The sequence below is a fragment of the Phocoena sinus genome, chromosome 1, assembly GCF_008692025.1.
Source record: "Phocoena sinus isolate mPhoSin1 chromosome 1, mPhoSin1.pri, whole genome shotgun sequence".
NCBI classification, from domain to species: domain Eukaryota; kingdom Metazoa; phylum Chordata; class Mammalia; order Artiodactyla; family Phocoenidae; genus Phocoena; species Phocoena sinus.
In genome coordinates this window covers 34,844,598-34,866,627 of record NC_045763.1, presented here as the reverse complement: position 1 = coordinate 34,866,627, position 22,030 = coordinate 34,844,598, and the positions used below count along the sequence as shown (strand labels likewise).

Genomic DNA, 22,030 nt, shown 5'->3' with positions numbered 1-22,030 from the left:
AACTACAGGCCAATATCACTGATGAACATAGATGCAAAAAGCCTCAACAAAATACTAGCAAAGAGAATCCAACAGCACATTAAAAGGATCATACACCATGATCAAGTGGGGTTTATTCCAGGAATGCAAGGATTCTTCAATATAGGCAAATCAATCAATGTGATAAACTATATTAACAAATTGGAGGAGAAAAACCATATGATCATCTCAATAGATGCAGAGAAAGCTTTTGACAAAATTCAACACTCATTTATGGTAAAACCCCTGCAGAAAGTAGGCATAGAGGGAACTTTCCTCAACATAATAAAAGCCATATATGACAAACCCACAGCCAACATCATCCTCAATGGTGAAAAACTGAAAGCATTTCCACTAAGATCAGGAAGAAGACAAGGTTGCCCACTCTCACCATTCTTATTCAACATAGTTTTGGAAGTTTTAGCCACAGCAATCAGAGAAGAAAAAGAAATAAAAGGAATCCACATCGGAAAAGAAGAAGTAAAGCTGTCACTGTTTGCAGATGACATGACACTATACATAGAGAATGCCAAAGATGCTACCAGAAAACAACTAGAGTTAATCAATGAATTTGGTAAAGTAGCAGGATACAAAATTAATGTACAGAAATCTCTGGCATTCCTATACACAAATGATGAAAAATCTGAAAGTGAAATCAAGAAAACACTCCCATTTACCATTGCAACAAAAAGAATAAAATATCTAGGAATAAACCTACTTAAGGAGACAAAAGACCTGTATGCAGAAAATTATAAGACACTGATGAAAGAAATTAAAGATGATACAAATAGATGGAGAGATATACCATGTTCTTGGATTGGAAGAATCAACATTGTGAAAATGAGTACACTACCCAAAGCAATCTACAGATTCAATGCAATCCCTATCAAACTACCACTGGCATTTTTCACAGAACTAGAACAAAAATGTTCACAATTTGTATGGAAACACAAAAGACTCCAAACAGCCAAAGCAATCTTGAGAATGAAAAACAGAGCTGGAGGAATCAAGCTCCCTGACTTCAGACTATACAACAAAGCTACAGTAATCAAGACAGTATGGTACTGGCACAAAAACCAAAAGACAGATTAATGGAACAGGATAGAAAGCCCAGAGATAAAGCCATGCACATATGGTCATCTTATCTTTGATAAAGGAGGCAGGAATATACAGTGGAGAAAGGACAGCCTCTTCAATAAGTGGTGCTGGGAAAACTGGACAGGTACATGTAAAAGTATGAGATTAGATCACTCCCTAACACCATACACAAAAATAAGCTCGAAATGGATTTAAGACCTAAATGTAACGCCAGAAACTATCAAAATCTTAGAGGAAAACATAGGCAGAACACTCTATGACATAAATCATAGCAAGATGCTTTTTGACCCACCTCCTAGAGAAATGGAAATAAAAACAAAAATAAACAAATGGGACCTAATGAAACTTAAAAGCTTTTGCACAGCAAAGGAAACATAAACAAGACCAAGAGACAACCCTCAGAATGAGAGAAAATATTTGCAAATGAAGCAACTGACAAAGGATTAATTTCCAAAATTTATAAGCAGCTCATGCAGCTCAATAACAAAAAAACAAACAACCCAATCCAAAAATGGGCAGAAGATCTAAATAGACATTTCTCCAAAGAAGATATGCAGACTGCCAACAAACACATGAAAGAATGCTCAACATCAGTAATCATTAGAGAAATGCAAGGCAAAACTACAATGAGGTATCACCTCACACCAGTCAGAATGGCCATCATCAAAACATCTAGAAACAATAAATGCTGGCGAGGGTATGGAGAAAAGGGAACACTCTTGCACTGCTGGTGGGAATGTGAATTGGTACAGCCACTATGGAGAACAGTATGGAGGTTTCTTAAAAAACTACAAATAGAACTATCATATGACCCAGCAATCCCACTGCTGGGCATATACCCTGAGAAAACCATAATTCAAAAAGAGTCATGTACCAAAATGTTCATTGCAAATCTATTTACAATAGCCCGGAGATGGAAACAACCTAAGTGTCCATCATCGGATGAATGGATAAAGAAGATGTGGCACATATATACAATGGAATATTACTCAGCCATAAAAAGAAACGAAATTGAGCTATTTGTAGTGAGGTGGATGGACCTGGAGTCTGTTATACAGAGTGAAGTAAGTCAGAAAGAGAAAGACAAATACCATATGCTAACACATATACATGGAATTTAAGAGAAAGAAAATGTCATGAAGAACCTAGGGATAAGACAGGAATAAAGACACAGACCTACTAGAGAATGGACTTGACGATATGGGGAGGGGGAAGGGTAAGCTGTGACAAAGCAAGAGAGAGGCATGGACATATATACGCTACCAAACGTAAGGTAGATAGCTAGTGGGAAGCAGCCGCATAGCACAGGGAGATCACCTAGGTGCTTTGTGACCGCATGGATGGGTGGGATAGGGAGGGAGTGAGACGCAAGAGGGAAGAGATATGGGAACGTATGTGTATGTATAAGTGATTCACTTTGTTATAAAGCAGAAACTAAACCCCATTGTAAAGCAATTATACTCTAATAAAGATGTTAAAAAAAAAAAAGATGGACTGCAAATCATGAAGGACATATTTTTAAACTAAGTGGCAAATTAAGCTTTTAAGAAATGATAAATATATTTGATTATATAAAAATTTAAAGCATCTATACAATTAACATTAAAGTTAAAAGGAAAAAAAAAAGAAATAAAGACTAGCCAATCCCCCCCCCCGCCGCCCCCCCACCCCCAAAAAAAAAAACTCTGGCAGCTTCTTCTGCTACCACCAATACACTAACCTTCCTCTTTCCCTCCAGGAGGAGCTTTCCATCCTCCTAACCAAAGCTAATTCCTTTACCTGTGTTCTAGATCCCATCTTCTATTGCTTCCTCAAGGAAGCTTCTTCTTTTCTGTTTGCTCATTATCTCCCTCTCTATTGACGTTGTGCCCTTAGGTCAAGAGGTCTCTGATCTTGAAAATAAAGATACAAAAATAACTCTTCTTTGATCCCACCACATCCTCCTCAAGTTATTGTCCTCTTTCTCATGTCTTCCACACTCCTCAAATCACTGCATTTGGCTTCTGCTCTTACAACGATGCTCAAAATGCCAAATCCAGCGAATTCCCTGGTGGTCCAGTGGTTAGGACTCTACACTGTCACTGCCGAGGGCCCAGGTTAAATCCCTGGTCGAGGAACCACAAGCCGTGTGGCCAAAATTTAAATAATTAATTTTAAAAAATGCCAAATCCAACTGGACGTGTTTCTGCTCTTTTTATACACGACCTCTGTGCAGTATCTGCCCACTCCTTTCTCTGTTCTATGATGTCACGTCACTTTCTCCTGTTTTCACTCTTACCTCCCTGGCCTTTCCTCCCCTGCGTTCTTCCTGGGCTCCTCTTCCACAGACCTGTCAAACGCCCCCATTCTTAAGGACCCTGCCTTTGGCTCTCTGCCCTTCTCACTCTCACGGGAATGAATAGCTTGGGCAAAGGAGTCTGACATACATTCGTCCAATCCCTGGCTCTATCACTTTATAGCTGTGTGGCTAACACAAGTCATATAACTTTTAAAAACTTTGCTTTCCCCCAAATAGAATGGATATAATAGTAATGCCTACCTCATTGGGTTGTTAGGAGGATTAAATAATAATCCATCTCTGCTAAGCTCCAGCTCGATCTAGAAAAAGTGGAAAGAAACAGAAATACACTGAAGTTAGAACAAATACAAGTGCAGGTGGCAGAAACTGCCAGTTGTCCTTCAATATGTTTTCTTCCCTTTTTCTGCAGAAATAAGACATTCAATTTTTTTGACTGATCACAGGGATGCCTGCTGTCAGCTTGATACAGCTGTGTGACTAAGTTCTGACCAATGGGATGTAAATGGAATTGTGTGCCACCTAGCCTAGGAAATGTCCTCCAAGGAACAGGATGCCCTCTTCCTCTTCCTCTTCCTTTCTACTGGCTGGAATGCAGACAAGATAGCTTGAACCTTGAGCAGCCATCCCAGACACCGTGAGGCGGAAGCCACAGGCCATGGAGAACATAGTATCGCGAGAGAAGAAATCTGAGTCTCTGGCAATTTCAAAATGCTGCCCTATCAGTTCTGGGCTGCTTTATTCTTGACTTTTATGTGAGAGAAATACATTTCTTTTTCAAGCCATTACTATTTTGAGTTTTCTCACCTTTACAGCTGACCAGTCCCAACTACTCAGGAGGGTTACTGGAAGAATATGATACAAGAGCACATGCTGCAAACCAAACCTAGCTACATGGGAAATGGATATGGAACTGCACAGCCATTACTAGTCTATCCTGACCCATGAGGTCTTTGTCTATGGGTTTCCTTGTGAATCTGCTCCCATTTACTTGTTTCTCTACATGGATGGACTTTCTCTGCTTGCTTACTCATCAGCTAAAAACAGCCACCCAAGTCCTAAGCCTATGTAATTTTTCAGATTAAGTCATTCCTGTTATCTACCTCTTAGTTCAAATTTATGAAAGACAGACAATTATTTGCTGCTCACCCAACAAATTACATCCCTCTCTCTGAAGTTAGTTGTACAGTATTCCTCATTCAGTCAGTTGTGGCTGGGATAGGTTGGAAGTAGGGGTACAAATACAGCCACCAAAGCCTACTCTTTTTAAGCAAGCATTGGTGGAGAGGTACAAGTTCCAGGGAAGAGTATGTAGGCTAGGAAGGCAGTACAAAATGAGTCTACTATTTAAGACCAATGCATATCCAACTCTCTAGTGAACAGCTCAGTTTGAACAATCCACTCATCTTTCTCTTACACCTGCTCCTCCTTCTGTATTCCAGTTAATAAAATCACCATCAATATATAGCTTCCCAAGCCAGAAATCTAGGGGTTATCCTTAGCCCCCTCCTTATTCATCCCACTCTCATGGACAACCAGTCCTGAATTTGTAGATTCTACATCTTTTATGATTTTCCAGTTCATCCTCTCTTAGTTTAGCCTCTCCTCATCATTTGCCCAACTTAGGGTAATAGCATCCTTAACTGACTTCCCTGCTCCCAGGCTGGCCCCCATCCAGTCTGTACTCCACAAAGCTCTCAGACTGACCCTTGTGAATGCAAGTCACTTGCCACTTAACATTCACATTGCTTTCAGGAAGAGTTCAAACCCTTAGCTTGGCACCAGAGAGTCTCCACAAGCTGGTTCTCGCCTGTCTCTCTCGTCTTACCTCCTGCCACACCTTGACAGCCCTTCATGCCAGTGTACGGATTGATCCCCATCATGCTGCTTACTCCATGACTTTGAATATTTGGGTCCCTCTGCCTGGAATCCTGGGTCCTTCTGCCTGTTCTGCTCTGACATCCCAGAACTAACATTTTTCCAGTGGATTTATTGAGACCCAATAGTTGAGCAATTCAAAAATTCTAAAAATGCAGATCTTGAGGTAATACAAATTCATTCTTTAAATTCTAAATGCTTTGACATCTAAAGTGGGCCTAAAATTGCCCACATAACAAAGTATATGAGAATACTGTTCTTTAAAAGGAGATACTGAATAAATGCTAAGTATCTTAAAAAGCCACTGTCTAGAAAGAAGCACATCCTGTAGCAATTTGGGGCTTCCAAAAATGTCTAGATGTAAAGAATGAGGCAGTAAATCTGTCAAAGCAAACCGAGACAGACACAAAGAATTTTAAATGGGAGGAGGGCAAAAAGAATGAATGCAGTCATTTCAACTTGTTCTTATTTCTCCTAGTAGGTGCCCTCCAACTACAGTGCAGGGGCCAGGACCACACCTCATGATACAGCACATCTCCTGGCTCTGAGAAAAGGATGAACTTTGGATCCCATGGTCTTCGAGTGACATAAGGGAACACAGTAAAGAGTATGGCCATGAAAACTGAGATATCCACTTGGGTTATTCATCCCAGCCCTTCTTTCTTCCTCCTACCCAAATATAATTTAAAACTTACAGATGTCTTAAATACAGTATATATTATACCTTTTATTCCTTTTCAATCCCTGAATAAAATGAGAAAAATACTTTTTTTAGAAGCTCAAAACAATGTAGCAATGTTTAAACTTTAAAATATAAAATTAAGTGAAAAAGAAAGGGAAAACGTACACTATAATTATAACTATGTAAAAAACGTATGCACATAAGCAAGGACTGACACAGAACAGAAAAATGAACTGTTGATACGTCAAACTCAGCACTACTGACATTTGGGGCTGGCTCATTCTTTCTTGTGGGAGGTTGTTCTTTGCACAGCAGAATGTAGAGCAGCATCCCTGGCTTCTACTAACTAGGTGCCAGTTATACATCCCCAGTAGTGACAACTACAAATGTCTCCATCCATTGCCACATGTTCCTTACGGAGCAAAATACCCCCACCCCCGTCCCAGGTTTAGAACCACTGGACTAGGGGTGAGAGGAAAATTTTTTCTAGTTTTATGTTAATATTGCCATAATGATGTTTGTTCAATAAATGCATATTGGAAGGGGAAAGGAAAACTCCTTACCATATAGCATCTAACAACCCCTTTTTTCAAGAGTTAGAATTTATTCAGTTCCCATTTAATGTGAAAAATTGAAAATGTTGCAGAACTTGTTTTTCTTTTCCAATCTACTATAAAAAAGAAAGCTGAATTTCTCAGTGTTTGGAAACCTGACTTGGCTTTAAGCATGAACATCACAAATAACTGCTGTAATTGGCCTGAGAAATAAAAATATCTAAATCATTCTATCCCCACAAATACCTGTTAAAAAGGTACACTTTGCATATCTTCAAAATAACTTTACCTTTAAGAATAGTAAGACTCAATGAGAAACACATACTTTAAGACAAATTAAATAAAGTTTTCCATGCTAAAATACAATTGCACTGGATCTAAATAAATCATATTCTATTTTTAAGGCCTCTCTGTTCCAGTCTTTTTAGGACTATTAAGCCTGCCCCCTTGCCAAAAACATTTATTTTCAATCATTCCTCCTTTTTTTTGTTGCTGTTGTTGTTGTTGTTTCTTGACTCACATCACAAGGGATGTTTCTGATTAACAAACTGACATGAAGAGGAGGCACAAGAACTGTTTCAAGCATCTCCTTTCCCGAAAATTCTATCGTATCACGGTTTTGGGTTCATATGGACTTAAAGTTGAAATCTTGTTACATGATCATTCTGAATGATCTTTTCACATACATGAATGCATCACTAAAATGTATGCCTAACACAGTATTCACTTAAGCAAGGAACAATCTTCCTTTTTTATATAAGACTGAGATAAGCCCAAAAAATGCATTTTGATTTTTTTCCCCTCCACTTTCAAAACACACTAGTAGAAATTTACTGTTTGTATTTACCAAAGTGTGCTTCTCCATTCTCGTCTCTAGTTTACCCGAGACAGAAAGCTTGCCGTAGCACAGAGAAACAAAGAAAATCTTCCAAATGATTCCAGGACTGGAGAATGTGAAATACTTAGATACCCAAAGCATTGTAGCAGGAAAGAAGGAGGTCGTGTAGAGATGACAGAGGTGGTGGAGACGAATGGACACTCAGGAGTGTGCAGTGTGGACAAGAAAGGGTGAGAATGGCTGTGGAATGAGCAGGATGGGAAAACTGGCGCTCAGGATTAATGAGAGAAGTGGATGAGGTTGTAGCTTGAAAGGCAGAAGGTAACTGACTTGATGACGCCTGATGTTGAGGATACAAAATGCCTCCGGAGCTTCATCGGGAATTAAAGTTCTGCATGGCGAACATAGGGCAAAACGGCGAAAACGGCAGTTCTTTGTTCACAGGCCGACAACCAGGGGAATCCGTGGCTCGGTGGACTTTGTCATGGCCTGGCCCTTCAGATGCAGTCTCTGTGCAGGGGTGTCTTCGCCTGGAAAGTGAGAAAAAGAACGTCTACTTAACAGACTGAGGGTTCTAAGCCCTCTTTAAATAAAAGCAGCAGCCTAATTCTAAAGGCCTGCGGCGGGTGGGTCCCGGGAAACCGGCGAATCCATCCTTAGGCAGAGAAAGGCCAAGCCAGGTGAGTCTCTTCTGTCGTTTCAGGTCCTGCTGGGCAGAAAAGCGGGAAAGACCCGGAATGCTAAAAAAAAAAAAAAAAAAGAGCGGAGAATAGCTGCTTTTCTCCTTGGGGCTGCGGCGGGAACCTCAGGAACCAGGCCGGAAATTGTCCTTTAGAGAGAGCGGTGAGTGTCCGAGGGCAGCTACGCTCCACCGCCGCTCAGCGGAGAGCTGCAGGTGCCGGTCCGGTCACGGGCGTCATAGCAACCGCGCTCTCTGCGGAGACGCCGCGTCCTTCCGGCGGGAACCATAGAAACGACACGCACCATTGGCTCAGGGGCTGTGCTTCCTGCCAGAGACCATTGCTACGGCGCAGAACATTGGCCTCTGGCTTAGCTCCGGGAACGAAGGTACGGTTCATCCCATTGGCTCTGTAGTAACCATGGTAACGTAACGGCGTGCATTTGCAACTTCTAAGTGTAAGTTTTGCCACAGGGTGTTTATAGTTTTCTAGTAGCTTCCCGCCAGACCTTATCGAGAGCCCAAGCCTAATAAACTTGGATTTATTTTTCTAGAAGTAACTTCATTCTTAAAGGGGGAGGTTGCTAGGTCAGGAGTTCGGAATTTAGGTCAGAATCTGTCACTCATTACTTGGGTGGGGCACCTAAGACAAATCACAACGCTTTTGGAATCGGCTTATTACTGTAAAAATGAAGAAAACGGACTTGACTAGAACTATCCCTAAAGCTGAAGTTCTTCAGAAGCCCTAAGCACTGAAAATTCGGTTTATGCGAACAGTATCCTCCAACCATGTAATGCAAAATAAAAATATCTAAAAGACACAAAATTTAACATAGCCTCGGTTTTTATCATCTTCATTTAAATGCTGTTACCGCAAGATTCTAGTTAGTTCATCAAAGCTCGATTTTATTCATGTTTTGGGGCCCTTGCTTTGCTGGTATCCCAAACACATACTTGACATTTCTTAGTCTTATTTTAGTTTCTCATAGGATCCTTTCCAAAGCTTTGCCGGTTCTACATGCATTATCTGGACGGATCTTATCCCTTACTTTCTAGAAGTGCTTCAATCTCTCCCTCTGGCACCAGAGCCCTTGCAAGTGTTTTTCTCTCTGATCTGAAATGCTCACCACCATCACCTCCAGCCCACTTAACTTCTATGTAGCAGTTAAAGCGTCATTTCCTCCTCAAGGATACTTTCCTTAGTCCTCCGATCTAGATCAAGTTCCATATTTGCGCTCATTGACTTATGTTCCTCTTCATTCTTAGGTTTTTTTTTTTTTTTTTTGTCCGAGCCGTGACTTGGTATTGAACCCAGCCACGGCAGTGAAAGCGCCACATCCTAACCATTAGACCACCCTCATTCTTAGTTTTCTTTCATTCTTTACACACTTCCATTTGCTGATTAAACAAACAAAACAACTTCTTGGAATTTTTACATGTGTAAATACTGTTCACATGCTCTGAATGGAAACTAAACTGAATTGGAAAACACTCTAAATAATTCCATTTAGGGTAGTGGTGGTTGTTTTTAAGCATTAACAAAACACAACAGAAAATGGTTCCCAAGGGAAGTAATAATTATGATAAAAACAAACATTAGAATCACTTCTAGTTCTAACTCCATTGATCCTCACTGTACAGTCAAAGGTAATGACAGCCATCATCCACATAAGCTATAGATGTAGGGAAGAAAATCAATCTTTTATTTCATGCCCCTTTAGTACTGAAGCCACTGCCTAGTCTGTTGCTTTTTAGGTTTTGCCAATTGAACCAGAAGTTAATTTAAAATTTTTGTTCAATAGGATTTCTGCTTCCAGAGAAGTCCTGATTGCTGCAGGTATTTTTCCTCTGCTTCCTGATTTAATGAAGTCACGTTTCCTAAACACTTCACCTGAAGAATTTAGATGTGTCTTAGCACTTCCGTTCATATCTTTTCAATTAAAGTTTATTGTACTTCTGTTATCAGACACACTTTGGGCTACCCTTCCCAACTCACTCCATGAACTGCATTTTAACTCATTTATGTGAGGTAGAGTACTTGCTTCTACCTAGTTCTTAATGGTAGTTTTTCACATTGCACTCCGGACCATCCTATGGGTCATTTAGGGTATTTCTCAGGACTCCACTTCTTTTGCGCTCCCAACTCAAAGCCCAGGACAGTGGGAGCTTTGAAAACACTGCTTTGCTAAGTGAGAAAAACAGCAATTGCAAACATTTATTGAATGTGAATTACGTGCCAAGTGCCAGACTCATGCTTTACCTTCACCATTTTATTAATTTAATCCTAACAAATGATGTTATTTTGCAGAGAAATTATCACCATTTTATAGATGAGGAAACTAAGTCAGGTATCTAAGTTTACAATGCTAATTGGTGGCACAGCTGGAAGGGTCTAACCTGGCTAAGATGACTCCAAAACCCATACTCTTTACCACCTTGTAATGCCTCCTTCAGGGCAGTGGCCACCAAGTGGGCCCTGCATGGCTCCAGGTAGAAGCCAGGGTTAACTTTCCCTCAAGAGCAGTTCTAAAATATTTGAAAGGTAAATTCTTAACTCAAATATGGAGTGAGTCTAGGACAAGAAGCAAGGAGTAAATGTAGTGGGACAATCATCATTCTATAGATAATCTATCTTTGGGGAGGTGTCCTTCTCTCCTGCTCCCGTCTTTAGTAAATTTCAAAAAAAAAAAAAAAACCACAAAAACATCATCCTTTCCATTGTGTTGGCTTTGGGGCACACACTTTATTGTACTTAATTTTTTATATATCCATTTCCCAAACTAGACATGTTTATTCATCTTTTGAATCCTCAAAATCCTCAGGGCCTATCACATAGTAGGCATGAACAAATATTTGCTCTTCAAAGCATGGCCATTCATGCATCCACAATCCCTTTTACAGTATGAAGAAGATTGATATTCAGGCCCCATGTGTATATTTTGAGGAATATAATTCCCAATAAGTTTTTTCTTTTTTAAGGTGAGAAACAACTTGAATCATTTTCAAAATCAAGATATCATTCAGGTGAGTGTGTCAGGTGCTTTGGTCATAACTGCTTTACCTTTGTTCTCATGTTTTCTGAGTTTTAAAAGACCTTTAAAAGACAAACACCAAGCACTATTCGTCTGCACACCACTCACTGCTTTTCCCCTTCATTTTCTGTCTTTATGAAAGCAAAGGACTTATTCTAGTTCTCACCATCTGTAAGAGCCCTGGTCCACTGAACAATCTTTGATCTTATAAATAAAGGCTTTTTACTTCAGTTTTTGTCATGTATAAAAGCGGTATGTCGAGACTGAAGATCATCCACTATCTTCTCTTCTATCTCTATGCCTTTTCCTACTTCTTCCTCTGATAACAATAACTTGGTTTCTGACTCTTTGGTTATAATAACCACAAAGGACCGTCTTGAATCAAGGATGTTAGCCACCACCACTTGATGTCGATAAATTTCCAAAGCATTCCGTGCACGATCAATTACAATGGAGGGGTCAGTCTCCAACTTAAAGGAAATTATAAATGCTTTGGGAGCCCAGTCTTTAACCAAAGGAGAAAGCATTTTTGGCACCATCTTCATTGTTATCTGTATTGGAAAAAGAGAAACTTAATAAGCAAACAAGGTTACCACCTACCAACCAGGTCAATCTCAAGGGAAACTAAAGAAGCAGAGACTCAGATGTATGGCTATGTCAGTTTAAGTGGGACTTCTCACTTCAAACTTTTTAAAGCATATTAAATGCTTACTTAAAAGCCTTGACTCTGTAGTGTTCATAAGGATGCCTGATTTCAAAGCTTCATACATATTCTGGGGCAAACCATGTCTTATGAATTAGCCCTGCTCTGCAACCCTCATCGCCAATAATAGAACTCTAAAGAACAGCATTACATCTTCTCAAACATTCCCTTTTATTTTTTAAACCAAACCCTCAAATAAACAAATGCAAATAATCTGTTTATGCAGATGTTACTTTGGCGGAAGTTCAAATAAGGTTGAGTTTTAAACCTCTCAGCCTAAAATATTTCTTGCATTGCTAGACTGGCTATTTGACTCCATTTAAAAATTGTAACTTGTAAAAAAAAATAAAATAAAATTGTCACATACCATCTTAGCATTGAGGAAACAGAAGTGACTGTATTTTCATTCATTAAATACTACTATATTATTCTCAATCCCTTCTAAGGGGAATGTTGAGTCATTTTGTGTACTTTCAAGATAGAACTAGGAATGACAGGAATTATAGGATAAACTAAAGCTCCCAGAATTTAAAAAGTATGAAATCACTAAGCTCACCATCAGGGTGTCCCCTCAAAGAGTTAGCAAGTATGATAGGAATCACGTACCCATTCCCCGCTTTATTTTTCTCCTTAGCATTTATCACTACCTAACATAGTATGCATTTGACTTACTTATTGTCTCCTCTGCAGAATATAATCGAAACAAGGGCACAGTATGTTTCTTTTCACTGCTTTATCTCCAGGTCCTATAATAGGACCTGGCATATAGTAGGTACTCAATAAATATTTGTTGAAGAAATGAACAAATGAACTATTCTACAAAGTCAGAAAGTGCCCCACAGGTAGTTTCTCCTATTTAAATTCTACTTGTATCACCCAGTAAATGACTAAGAATTCCATCAGGTTCCAAGTAGCCAGATCATCTCAGCACCTCTTCCTTAAACTGCAACAATAACCACCATCTAATCACCCCCCCCCCAACCACTCTCTCTAATTCACCTTTCATACTGATGCCAGAATGTTCTTCTCAAACAAGAACCTTATCTCATTCTCCTACTTTGGTCGTCCTTGGCTCCACAGGATAAAGTTCAAGCTCCTTAAGAAGGAATACAAAATCTTCTACGTAGGAAGCTGTCTCTTCAGTCTGCCCTCCACCCCCACCACTCTCCAGGCTCTCCAGCCTTACCAAACAACTTCAGTTCACAACACACTGCCCATTTCCAAACTCCAATCGTTTATTCTGTCTGGAGTGACCTTCCCTACTTTGTCTGGTACACCCTCTGCTCATCTTTTAAAACCCAGTTCAAGCCATCTCCTCCAGAAAGCCTTGACTTTCCCCGAGATTCACTCACCCCATGCTCTGACTTCACTTTGTACGTACCTCTACTAGAGTATTTATCACTCTGTACTGTAATTATGTCTGTGTCCAGCAACCTCACTAGATTGTGAGGTCCTTGAGGGAGAGCGGTGTCTTAGTCATCTCTGATCCCTAGTGCCTAGCACATACGGAATGCAGAAAGGCCATCTCCAGATCAAAAGGAAATTAACCCAAGATTGGTTATAGGGAATCAGATCTCTGGAAGAGAAGCGCCCATCACCTGCAGTGGGCCCCCAGATGACTGGATCTTGTGTTCAGGCATTTCGGACACAGGAACATAGAAATCTGACACGGCCGCAGCCAGGTAAAACATCGCAGAAGAGCCTGCAAAAAGAAGCACAGGGTGTAATAAATCGGAGAAGGGTATGGAGTCAGCTTCTTTTCACCTCAGGTTCCCCCGCTGTGAGAGCCATGGGTAAAAAGAGGGTAAAGGGATGCGCGTCTTGGGGGAAAGGCTCTGCCTCCCGGCATCCGATGGACTCCTAAAGGCACGCACCTAGCGGATTGAGCGCCTGGGCTGCAGCCTGCAGCAGATGCAAATAGTCTGCCAAAGTGGTGAACTCTATGGCCAGGAAGGTGCCGGCAGCCTCAGCCTCCTGGTAGCTCCGCAGAGCCGCGGCGAAGCCCGGGAGTGCCTTCTCCTCCGCCTCCAAGCTCAGCAAGCCCGAAGCCGCTCGGCCGGAGGGCCGCAGAGCCGACAGCCAGGTCTGGGGCGGGAAGCGGTGGGCAAAGGGGAAGGCAGAGCGAGCACGGTACAGAAACAGGACCCCGTAGCCCACGGCCAGGAAGGCTTCGGCCGAGGTAGCACCGCGCCGCCCGCTGCTGAAGTTGTCCAGGAAGCGCACAGGCCGGGCTTCCAGCGGGACCTTGGTGCCGCCGGACGTGACCAACACTACCCGTCGGCCCTGCGCACCCAGCCCGGCGGCGAACCGAGCCATCACCTCGGCCCAGCGCGCAGCACCGGCGGGCTGGGGGAACTCGGCGACCAGGTCCACTGCCGCCATCGGTCCCGGAACCCGCCGCGCCAGCGCAAGCTACGGCGTCTTCGGCGCCACGCCCCCTGCCCCGGTACCTGGCCCACGCGCAGCCGCAATAGTGAGGGGGCGGTTCGCTACCATGCGCTGCAAGCCAGCGCCGGGTTTCTGCAGGTCTGGAAATGCGTGCTGGTTCCGCCCCACAGCGTGAGAAATTGACACTGAGCTGGCGGGAGTTCTCGGCTGGGCAGGCATCTGGAGGAGTCACACCCCCTCGTTTAGTTTCCTAGTCTGGGTGAAGATCTGGACGTGTTTGACCCTTACCGGCTACCATACAGACCCTGTTAGGCTAGGACCTCGCTAAAATTTGAGTGCCCAGCCATTTAACCTTTGGATTTGTAGTGAGGGGCTTTTTTTTTTTTTTAAACCCTACAAACACACTCCAAGTGTTAGTCGAGCCACGCCCCCCCCCCCGCCCTCGAAAAGCTTGGAATGAGGCTGCGCCTTGTTGGTCACGTGACACCGCCGCCCAGTGTGTCCTCTCCAGGCAACGGTCCTAGAGACCGACAACACCGTCTGCCGCAGCATGAACGTGATCTACCCACTTGCGGTGCCCAAGGGGCGCCGGCTCTGCTGTGAGGTGTGCGAAGCTCCGGCCGAGCGGGTCTGCGGGGCCTGCACAGTCACTTATTACTGGTAGGCCCTGAAACGTGGCACCTGGGTGCCTCAACCCCCTCTCTCTCAGTCAGGGAACCCTCAAAGCGGCTTCAAGACAGGTCCCTAAGAGTTCTATGTCTGTGTCCGCTTCCTCTCCCACTCAATCATTCCTCCCCAGATGTTTTGTTGCGCGCCTACTGTGCGCTATGCACTGTTCTATGTGCTGAACTTCCTGGGGGAAACTCGGGACACCACGTCCCTCAAAAATCTAATGTTCTAGGACTTCCCTGGCTGTCCAGTGGTTGAGACTCCGCGCTTCCACTGTAGGGGGCTAGGGTTCGATCCCTGGTCGGGGAATTAAGATCCCACATGCCATGCGGCTCTGGCCAAAAAAAAAAAAAAAAATCTAATGTTCTAACGAGAAAGATAAGTAAACCAACAGACAAAACAAGATAATTTCAGAGAGTGATAAATGCCATAAAGACAAAGGAAACGTGATGGGAGGTTGGGCAGACAGCTTCTCTGAGGGTAGACTATTGATCTGAAGTTAGAGTAGGAACAGCCCGCCAGGGAAATGCTGGGGGAAGAGTGGCACAGTGAGGCTCCGAGGGAGGGAAGACTTTGGTGTGTTTGAGGAATAGATAGAAAGTTAGTTTGTGAGAGCATAGCCAAGATGGTGACAGTGTGGGGAGGGTAGTACAAGATGAGACCAGCTTTCGTTTATTCAGCATAGCATCCACTGATCTTTGCTTCAGATTGGACCCTATTTGGGACCTGAGATAAAACAGCTAGGTTGCTGACGTCCAGAAACCTAGTCCAGAGCCGACTAACTTGTTTAAAAAAGAAAGTCATTATAATGCAACCCTACATGACAAGTGCTGTCACTCAGGGAGTACTATTCCCTGGGACCTCTAAGGATGGAAGCATGGTGATGGGGCAGTATCTGGAAAGGTTCCTCTGAAGAAGTAACATTTGCACTGGGTCTTGAGAGGTCAGAAGGAAATTGCTAGGTGAATGAACAATGAAGAAGGAAAGGTAGAGCACTCCTGGCATCCAGGACTGCTTGGGTAAAGGGTGAGAGAACAGACTTTGTTCAGAGGTGGGTAGAGAAGGTAGCCGTGGAGGGAGCAGTCACTGATTTTCAGACTGCGGTCCAGGGCCCATTAGCGGGTCATGAATAAATCACAAAAAGCATTTTAAGAAAAAAAAAAAGAATAGAAAGTATCAGAGTAATCCTACTTGAATTGTTTCTTGAAACTTTTGTTTTAGTGATTTATGTGGTTATGTGTCTTTGTACTAGTGAAATGTATTTCCTACTGTATGCTGAGTTAAAAAAAAAAGTTTGAAAATCATTGTGATAGGTAGTAGTAGCGGTTTAAACCAAGAAGATAAAGGTTAGGGCCAAACAGTGACATGAGATCAAGGAGTTTGGAATTTATCCTCTGGGGGGTCATGGATGGTTTTAGATTGGAAGGTAGATGCTGAAGGCTGCGTAACTTCTCAGTTGCAGTGGTCCCAGTGGAGACTGAATTAGGTGTCCCTCCTTGGTGCTTTCACAGCACTCTTTAGGTCCCTTAGCCTCACATTTATGACATGGATTGAAATCACTTGTTCAGTGGTCTGTATTCCTCACTAGGCTGTATGCCCCATGAGGGCAAGGACAGCGTCTGTGTTTTCATTGCTGTTTCTTCAATGCATATAGAATACAATTCAGAATTTGTAACAGAAACTGCAAAGCCCTGATTGCTTCTCTATCTTCATTTCCCACCAGTCATCCCCTCTTTTCGTTGATGCAGTTACAGAGGCTTTCTTTCAATTCTAATTTGCCAACTCTTTTCCTCCCTCAGTTTCTTTGCCCAGGCCGTTGCCTTTGCTGGGAACTTTCCCTACAGTCACGAATCTTCCTAGCTCTCTTTCATCTTTCTGTTCTCAGAATGTTATTTCTTCAAAGAGGTCTTTCTGGAAAACCCAACCTAAATGCCCCTATCTGATTTTATCTCTCACATTTTTTCTTCACTTTTTCTGTACTTTTATGTTTTTGTTTTACTTGTTTAATATCTATCTTTTTTTTTCTTCTTCTTCTGGCTGGACCGCGCAGCTTGTGGGATTTTAGTTCCCCAAGTAGGGATTGAACCCAGGTCCCCTGCATTGGAACCACTGGACCGCTAGGGAAGTCCTGAGTAAACAATTTTAAGTACAGGACTGGCACTCAGGGGAGAGGTGAGACTCCTTTGCCTGATATGAGCACCTACCTCTTCCCCTGTCCCCTTCATCCCTCCAGCCAGAAGCAATTCCTCCTTCCTCTCAACTCATTTTGTACTTATTCTGTACCTCTCACATGACTCTTATTTCCCTGCCTCATTATAGTTGTTGGCAAACATGTTAGCTCAATTTTATTATGCTCTGTTAATGCAGGATATTATGTTGAATATGTAGAAGGACTGTCATATGTATGTTATCTTTTGATCTGTTTCAGACCCATCTGCGTATAGCCTATGGTCTCCAGCAAAGTATCTTGAAATAATTGAAACTAAATATTTGATGAATGCATGAATAAATTATTATTTCCTATGCCCTTATCCTCCATTATTTTCTTTCTCTTCTTTCACTGCCTTTAATTATTTTTGAGGTCTTCTACTCTCCCCCTGCCTTTTCTCCAGATTTCTATATCCTTGTGTCCTAGAGATTTCATGACTTTTCCAGAAAATAAAACTGTGGTAATTGTTCTATATCTCACAAATGAGGGCCTTTAATATCCCCTTCCAGGGTTTTCACGGTTGAATGTAAAGCATCTAGCTCCATGCCTGAGACCATGCTGGCACTCAATAAATATTGTTTTTCCTCATGCCAAATTTAAAGAGCAGGAAGGACAGTCAACTTGGATTTGTGAAAGTTTATTTTTTTGCAAAGTAACTTTTCCCAATTATAAATGTAATTCATGCGCACTACAGAAAACTTGAAAATACAAAATATAAAGATGAAAAATAATCCATAATCTCACAACCCAGATAATTAATAGCCTGACATTTTGGTGAATTTCTTCATGTTCTTTTCCTATAAATACATTTATTTTATACACTCTGTGTAATCTTGTGCATATCATTCTGTGTTGGATTGTGAGAATGTTCCCAGGAAATAGAACATTTTTAAGAGACGGCATTTTTATTAAAGTACACAGTGAAACATTATAGGTGAAAGAGGCTTCAATGCTATAGCGTATTAAGTCGTAGCATATAGATAAGAGTAATTGGCAATATTTTTTCCTTTCATTTAACATATGGGGCACAAATTAAAATGCTTTCACTGTCCAGGAAGAGAAAACAGTGAAGTGGTATTCAATAGTAAGATCTATGGTGAACTGGACAATGAATGCCCCGCCTAACGACATTCACATTAGTTTAAAAAACATGGTAATGGCCAAACAAAACATGTCTGGCCCACAAGCTATTTGACCGTGAGCCCTAATTTGAAAGCATACTTTTCAACTCCTTGTTTATGCATGACCCTGTGATGGTTGTGAGGGGTGATACAGATGAATAAGGAGAGAGCTCAGGAATATATAAATATGCGCCCTTTCTTTAGAAGGGCAAGATATGCAGATGCTGTCAGTGGAAAAACAGTTCAGGCAGTTAAGTAAGTTAATATTTCCATTGCTCACACAATTACTCAGTAAGCCCGTATTAAATAAATACCCTGTGGAAGTCACCTATTTCTTTATTCTGGCTGTTAAGTGCTTTTATTGATTTGTTTTCAATAATTCTCTATCAAAAAACCCTTAAAAATGCTTTTTGTCATTTCTATGAGCGCTGTCACAGTTTATAAAGAACATACTTTATTGCATTTCTGTTGTCCCAGAAGAAAGGAAGGAGAGAGAGTATTTGAACACAGCTATGTGTTGTCTATGACTGCTTTTATGCTACAACAACAGAATTGAGTAGTTGCAACAGAGACCAAGTAGCTCGTAAAGCCCAAAATTTACTATCTGGCTGCAAGAAAAACCTTGCTAATCCCTGCCCTAGGTTATTGTTACCTGTTTTGGACTATGTATAAATGGAATCAAATAGCTAACTTTCTCACATTTAAATAAAAATATATGATAGGCAATAGAAATGCAGAAACCTATGATTGTATGCATCCAACCACAGTCTCAAAATACATGAAGGAATAACTGTCAGAGCTGAAGGGAGAAATAAATAATTCAATAGTAATAGTTGGACACTTCAATATCCGCCTTTCAACAATGAATAGAACAACTGGACAAAAGATCAGCAGGGAAATATAAGACCTGAACAACACTATAAACGAACTAGACCTAACAGACATTTATAGAATACAGAATATACATTCTTCTCAAGTGCATATGGAACATTCTCCAGGGTCAACCAGCTATTAGTTCATTAAAAAATCTCAGTAAATATATAAGGATTGAAAATGTACAAGGTATGTTCTTCAACCACAATGGGATGAAATTAGTAGTCAATAACAGAAGGAAGTTTCAGAAATTTATGAATGTGTAGAAATAACACACACAAACAACCAGTGGGTCAAAGAAGAAATCACAAGAGACATTAGAAAATGCTTTGAGGTAAAATGAAAACAAAAGCACAACATACTAAAACTGATGTGACACAGTGAAAGCAGTACCTAGAAGGAAATTTATAGCTGTAAACACATATGCTAAAAAAGAAGGAAGATCTCAAACCAATACCCTAGTCTTATACTTTAGTCAGCTCTGCCACTGCCAATCTGTTTTTGTTTTGGTTTTTGTTTTGAGGTACGCGAGCCTCTCACTGTTGTGGCCTCTCCCGTTGCGGAGCACAGGCTCGGGACGCGCAGGCTCAGCGGCCCAGCCGCTCCGCGGCATGTGGGATCTTCGCGGACCGGGGCACGAACCTGCATCCCCTGCATCGGCAGGCAGACTCTCAACCACTGCGCCACCAGGGAAGCCCTCTTATACTTTAAAGAGTAGAGAAAGAAGAGCAAACTCAACCCAAAGCTAGCAGGAGGGAAATAGTGAAGATTACAGCAGAGATAAATGAAATAAAGAATAGGAAAACAATACAGAGAATCAACAAAACCAAAAGTTGTTTCTTTAAAAAGATCGAAATTGACAAAAGTTTAGCTAGACTGACCCAGAAAAGAAGACTCAAGTTACTAAAATCAGAAAATGGAAGTGGAGGGACTTCTCTTGTGGTCCAGTGGCTAAGGCTCTGCGCTCCAATGCAGCAGGCCCTGGTTCGATCCCTGGTCAGGGAACTAGATCCCACATGCCGCAACTAAGAGTTCACATGCTGCAACTAAAGATCCTGTGTGCTGCAATGAAAGATCCCGCATGCCTCAACGAAGATCCTGCATGCCGCAACTACGACCCGGCTCAGCCAAATAAATAAATAAGTAAATATTTAAAAAAAGAAAATGAAAGTGGAGATATTGCTACCAACTTTACAGAAATAAAAAGGATTATAAGAGAATACTATGTACAATTGTATGCCAACAAATTTGAAGTCCTAGATGAAATATATTCCTAATAAGACACAAACTACCAAAACTACTCAAGAAGAAATAGAATATCTGAGTAGGTCTATAAATAAAGAGATTTAGCTAAGTAATCAAAAAACTTTTCACAAAGAAAAGCCCAGGAGGATTTCACTGGTGAACTCTGTCAAATATTTAAAGAAGACTTAACAATTCTTCACAAACTCTTCCAGAAAATAGAAGAAGAGGGAAGAGTTCCCAACTTTTTATGAGGCCAATATTATCCTAACACCAAAACCAGAGAAAAACATCAAAAGGAAACTACAGACCAATATCCCTTATGAATATAGATGCAGAAATCCTTAACAAAGTACCAGCAGACCAAATCCAGCAGAATATAAAAAGAATTCTATATCATGACCAAATGGAATTTCTCCCAGGAATTCAAGGTTGGTTCAACATATGAATATCAATCAATATAAAACATCATCTTAATAGAATAAAGAAAAAAATCATATAATCATCTCAATAGATACAGAAAAAACATTTGGCAACGTCCAACACCCTTCATGATAAAAATACTTAACAAAGTAGGAATAGAAAGGAATTTCTATAACTTGGTAAAGAGTATCTATGAAAGAACGATAGAGAAACACGACATTAGCATCATACTTAATAGTCAAAGTCTATAAAATCTTTCCCCTGTAAAATCAGAAATGAGGCAAGAATGTCACTTTCACCACTTCTATTCAACGTTGTACTAGAGGTTCTAGTTGGGGCAATTAGGGAAGACAATGAAATAAAAAGCATCCAGCTTGGAAAAGAAGGAGTAAAAGTACCTCTATTCACAGATGACATGATCTTATATAGAGAAACCCCTAAAGAACCCACAAAAAAAACTATTAGAGCTAATAAGTGAATTCAGCAAGGTTACAGGATATACAAGATAAATATGCAAAAATCAGTTATATTTCTGTATGCTAGCAATGAGCAATCTAAAAATGAAATTAAGACAGCTATTCCATTTACAATAGCACTTTAAATAAAGGAATAACCATAGAAGTACAAGACTTTTACACTGGAAAGATACAAAATATTGTTGAACAAAATTAAAGAAAACCTAAATAAGTGGAAAGATATTTCATATTCACAGACTGGGAGACTTAATATGAAACAGTTTGATCTGCAGATTCAATGCAATCCCTGTAAAAATTCCAATTGTCATTTTTGCATGAATGGACACTCTGATCCTAAAATTCATATGAAAATGAAAGGGACCCAGAATAGCTAAAAAAATCTCAAAAAAGAGCAAAGTTGGAGAACTCACATTTCTCAATTTCAAAATTTACTACAAAGCTACAGTAATAAAGATAGTGTGGTACTGGAATAAGGACAGACCTATAGATTGATGGAATAGAATTGAGAGTCCAAAAATAAGCACATACATCTATAGCCAATTGATTTCCTTTTTCTTTTTCTTTTTTTTTTTTGCAGTTTTAAAAAATTGAAATACAGGTTATATTCCATTTATAGTTATTATAAAATATGGCTATATTCCCCATGTTGTACAATATATCCCTGTAACTTATTTTCTACATAGTATTTTTTACCTCTTAACCCTATACCCCTATATTGCCCCTCTCCCTACTGGTAACCACTAGTTTGTTCTCTATATCAATGAGTCTGCTTCTTTTTTGTTATAGTCACTAATTTGTTGTAATTTTTAGATTCCACATATAAGTGATATCATTACAGTATTTGCCTTTCT

At 40.8% G+C, this 22,030-nt stretch overlaps 3 protein-coding genes across 7 annotated transcripts in view; 1 reads left to right on the top strand and 2 right to left on the bottom strand.

Moving 5' to 3' along the window:
* Positions 1–8,197, bottom strand: part of CCDC30 (coiled-coil domain containing 30) — a 162,879-nt gene extending 154,682 nt beyond the window's left edge. For 2 of the 3 annotated variants that reach the window (XM_032609275.1, XM_032609293.1), the window contains exons 1-2: positions 7,695–8,197; positions 3,656–3,714 (exon numbers count right to left, since the gene is read on the bottom strand). The gene's annotated coding sequence lies outside the window, so the exon portion shown is untranslated. Of the gene's footprint in view, positions 1–2,895; positions 3,009–3,655; positions 3,715–7,694 lie in introns of all 3 variants that reach the window. The other variant, XM_032609284.1, reaches the window with a different exon arrangement.
* Positions 8,198–10,752: 2,555 nt separating this feature from the next.
* On the bottom strand, positions 10,753–14,232 carry PPCS (phosphopantothenoylcysteine synthetase). 2 transcript variants are annotated; one of them, XM_032609325.1, is made up of 3 exons: positions 13,653–14,232; positions 13,377–13,480; positions 10,753–11,626 (listed from the first exon to the last, which is right to left on the bottom strand). In XM_032609325.1, the coding sequence occupies exons 1-3, from the start codon at positions 14,158–14,160 to the stop codon at positions 11,303–11,305; spliced, it is 936 nt and encodes a 311-aa protein (XP_032465216.1). In that variant the 5' UTR covers positions 14,161–14,232; the 3' UTR covers positions 10,753–11,302. The 2 variants fall into 2 exon arrangements, with proteins under 2 accessions (XP_032465216.1, XP_032465224.1); XM_032609333.1 differs by lacking the exons at positions 13,377–13,480; positions 13,653–14,232 and adding an exon at positions 13,160–13,304.
* A 426-nt stretch (positions 14,233–14,658) lies between these two features.
* Positions 14,659–22,030, top strand: part of ZMYND12 (zinc finger MYND-type containing 12) — a 36,875-nt gene continuing 29,503 nt past the window's right edge. Inside the window, exon 1 of one of the 2 annotated variants that reach the window (XM_032641620.1) lies at positions 14,659–14,826. In XM_032641620.1, coding sequence (XP_032497511.1) covers positions 14,717–14,826 — 110 coding nt within the window. In that variant the 5' untranslated portion in view covers positions 14,659–14,716. The remainder of the gene's footprint in view (positions 14,827–22,030) is intronic. The other variant, XM_032641628.1, reaches the window with a different exon arrangement.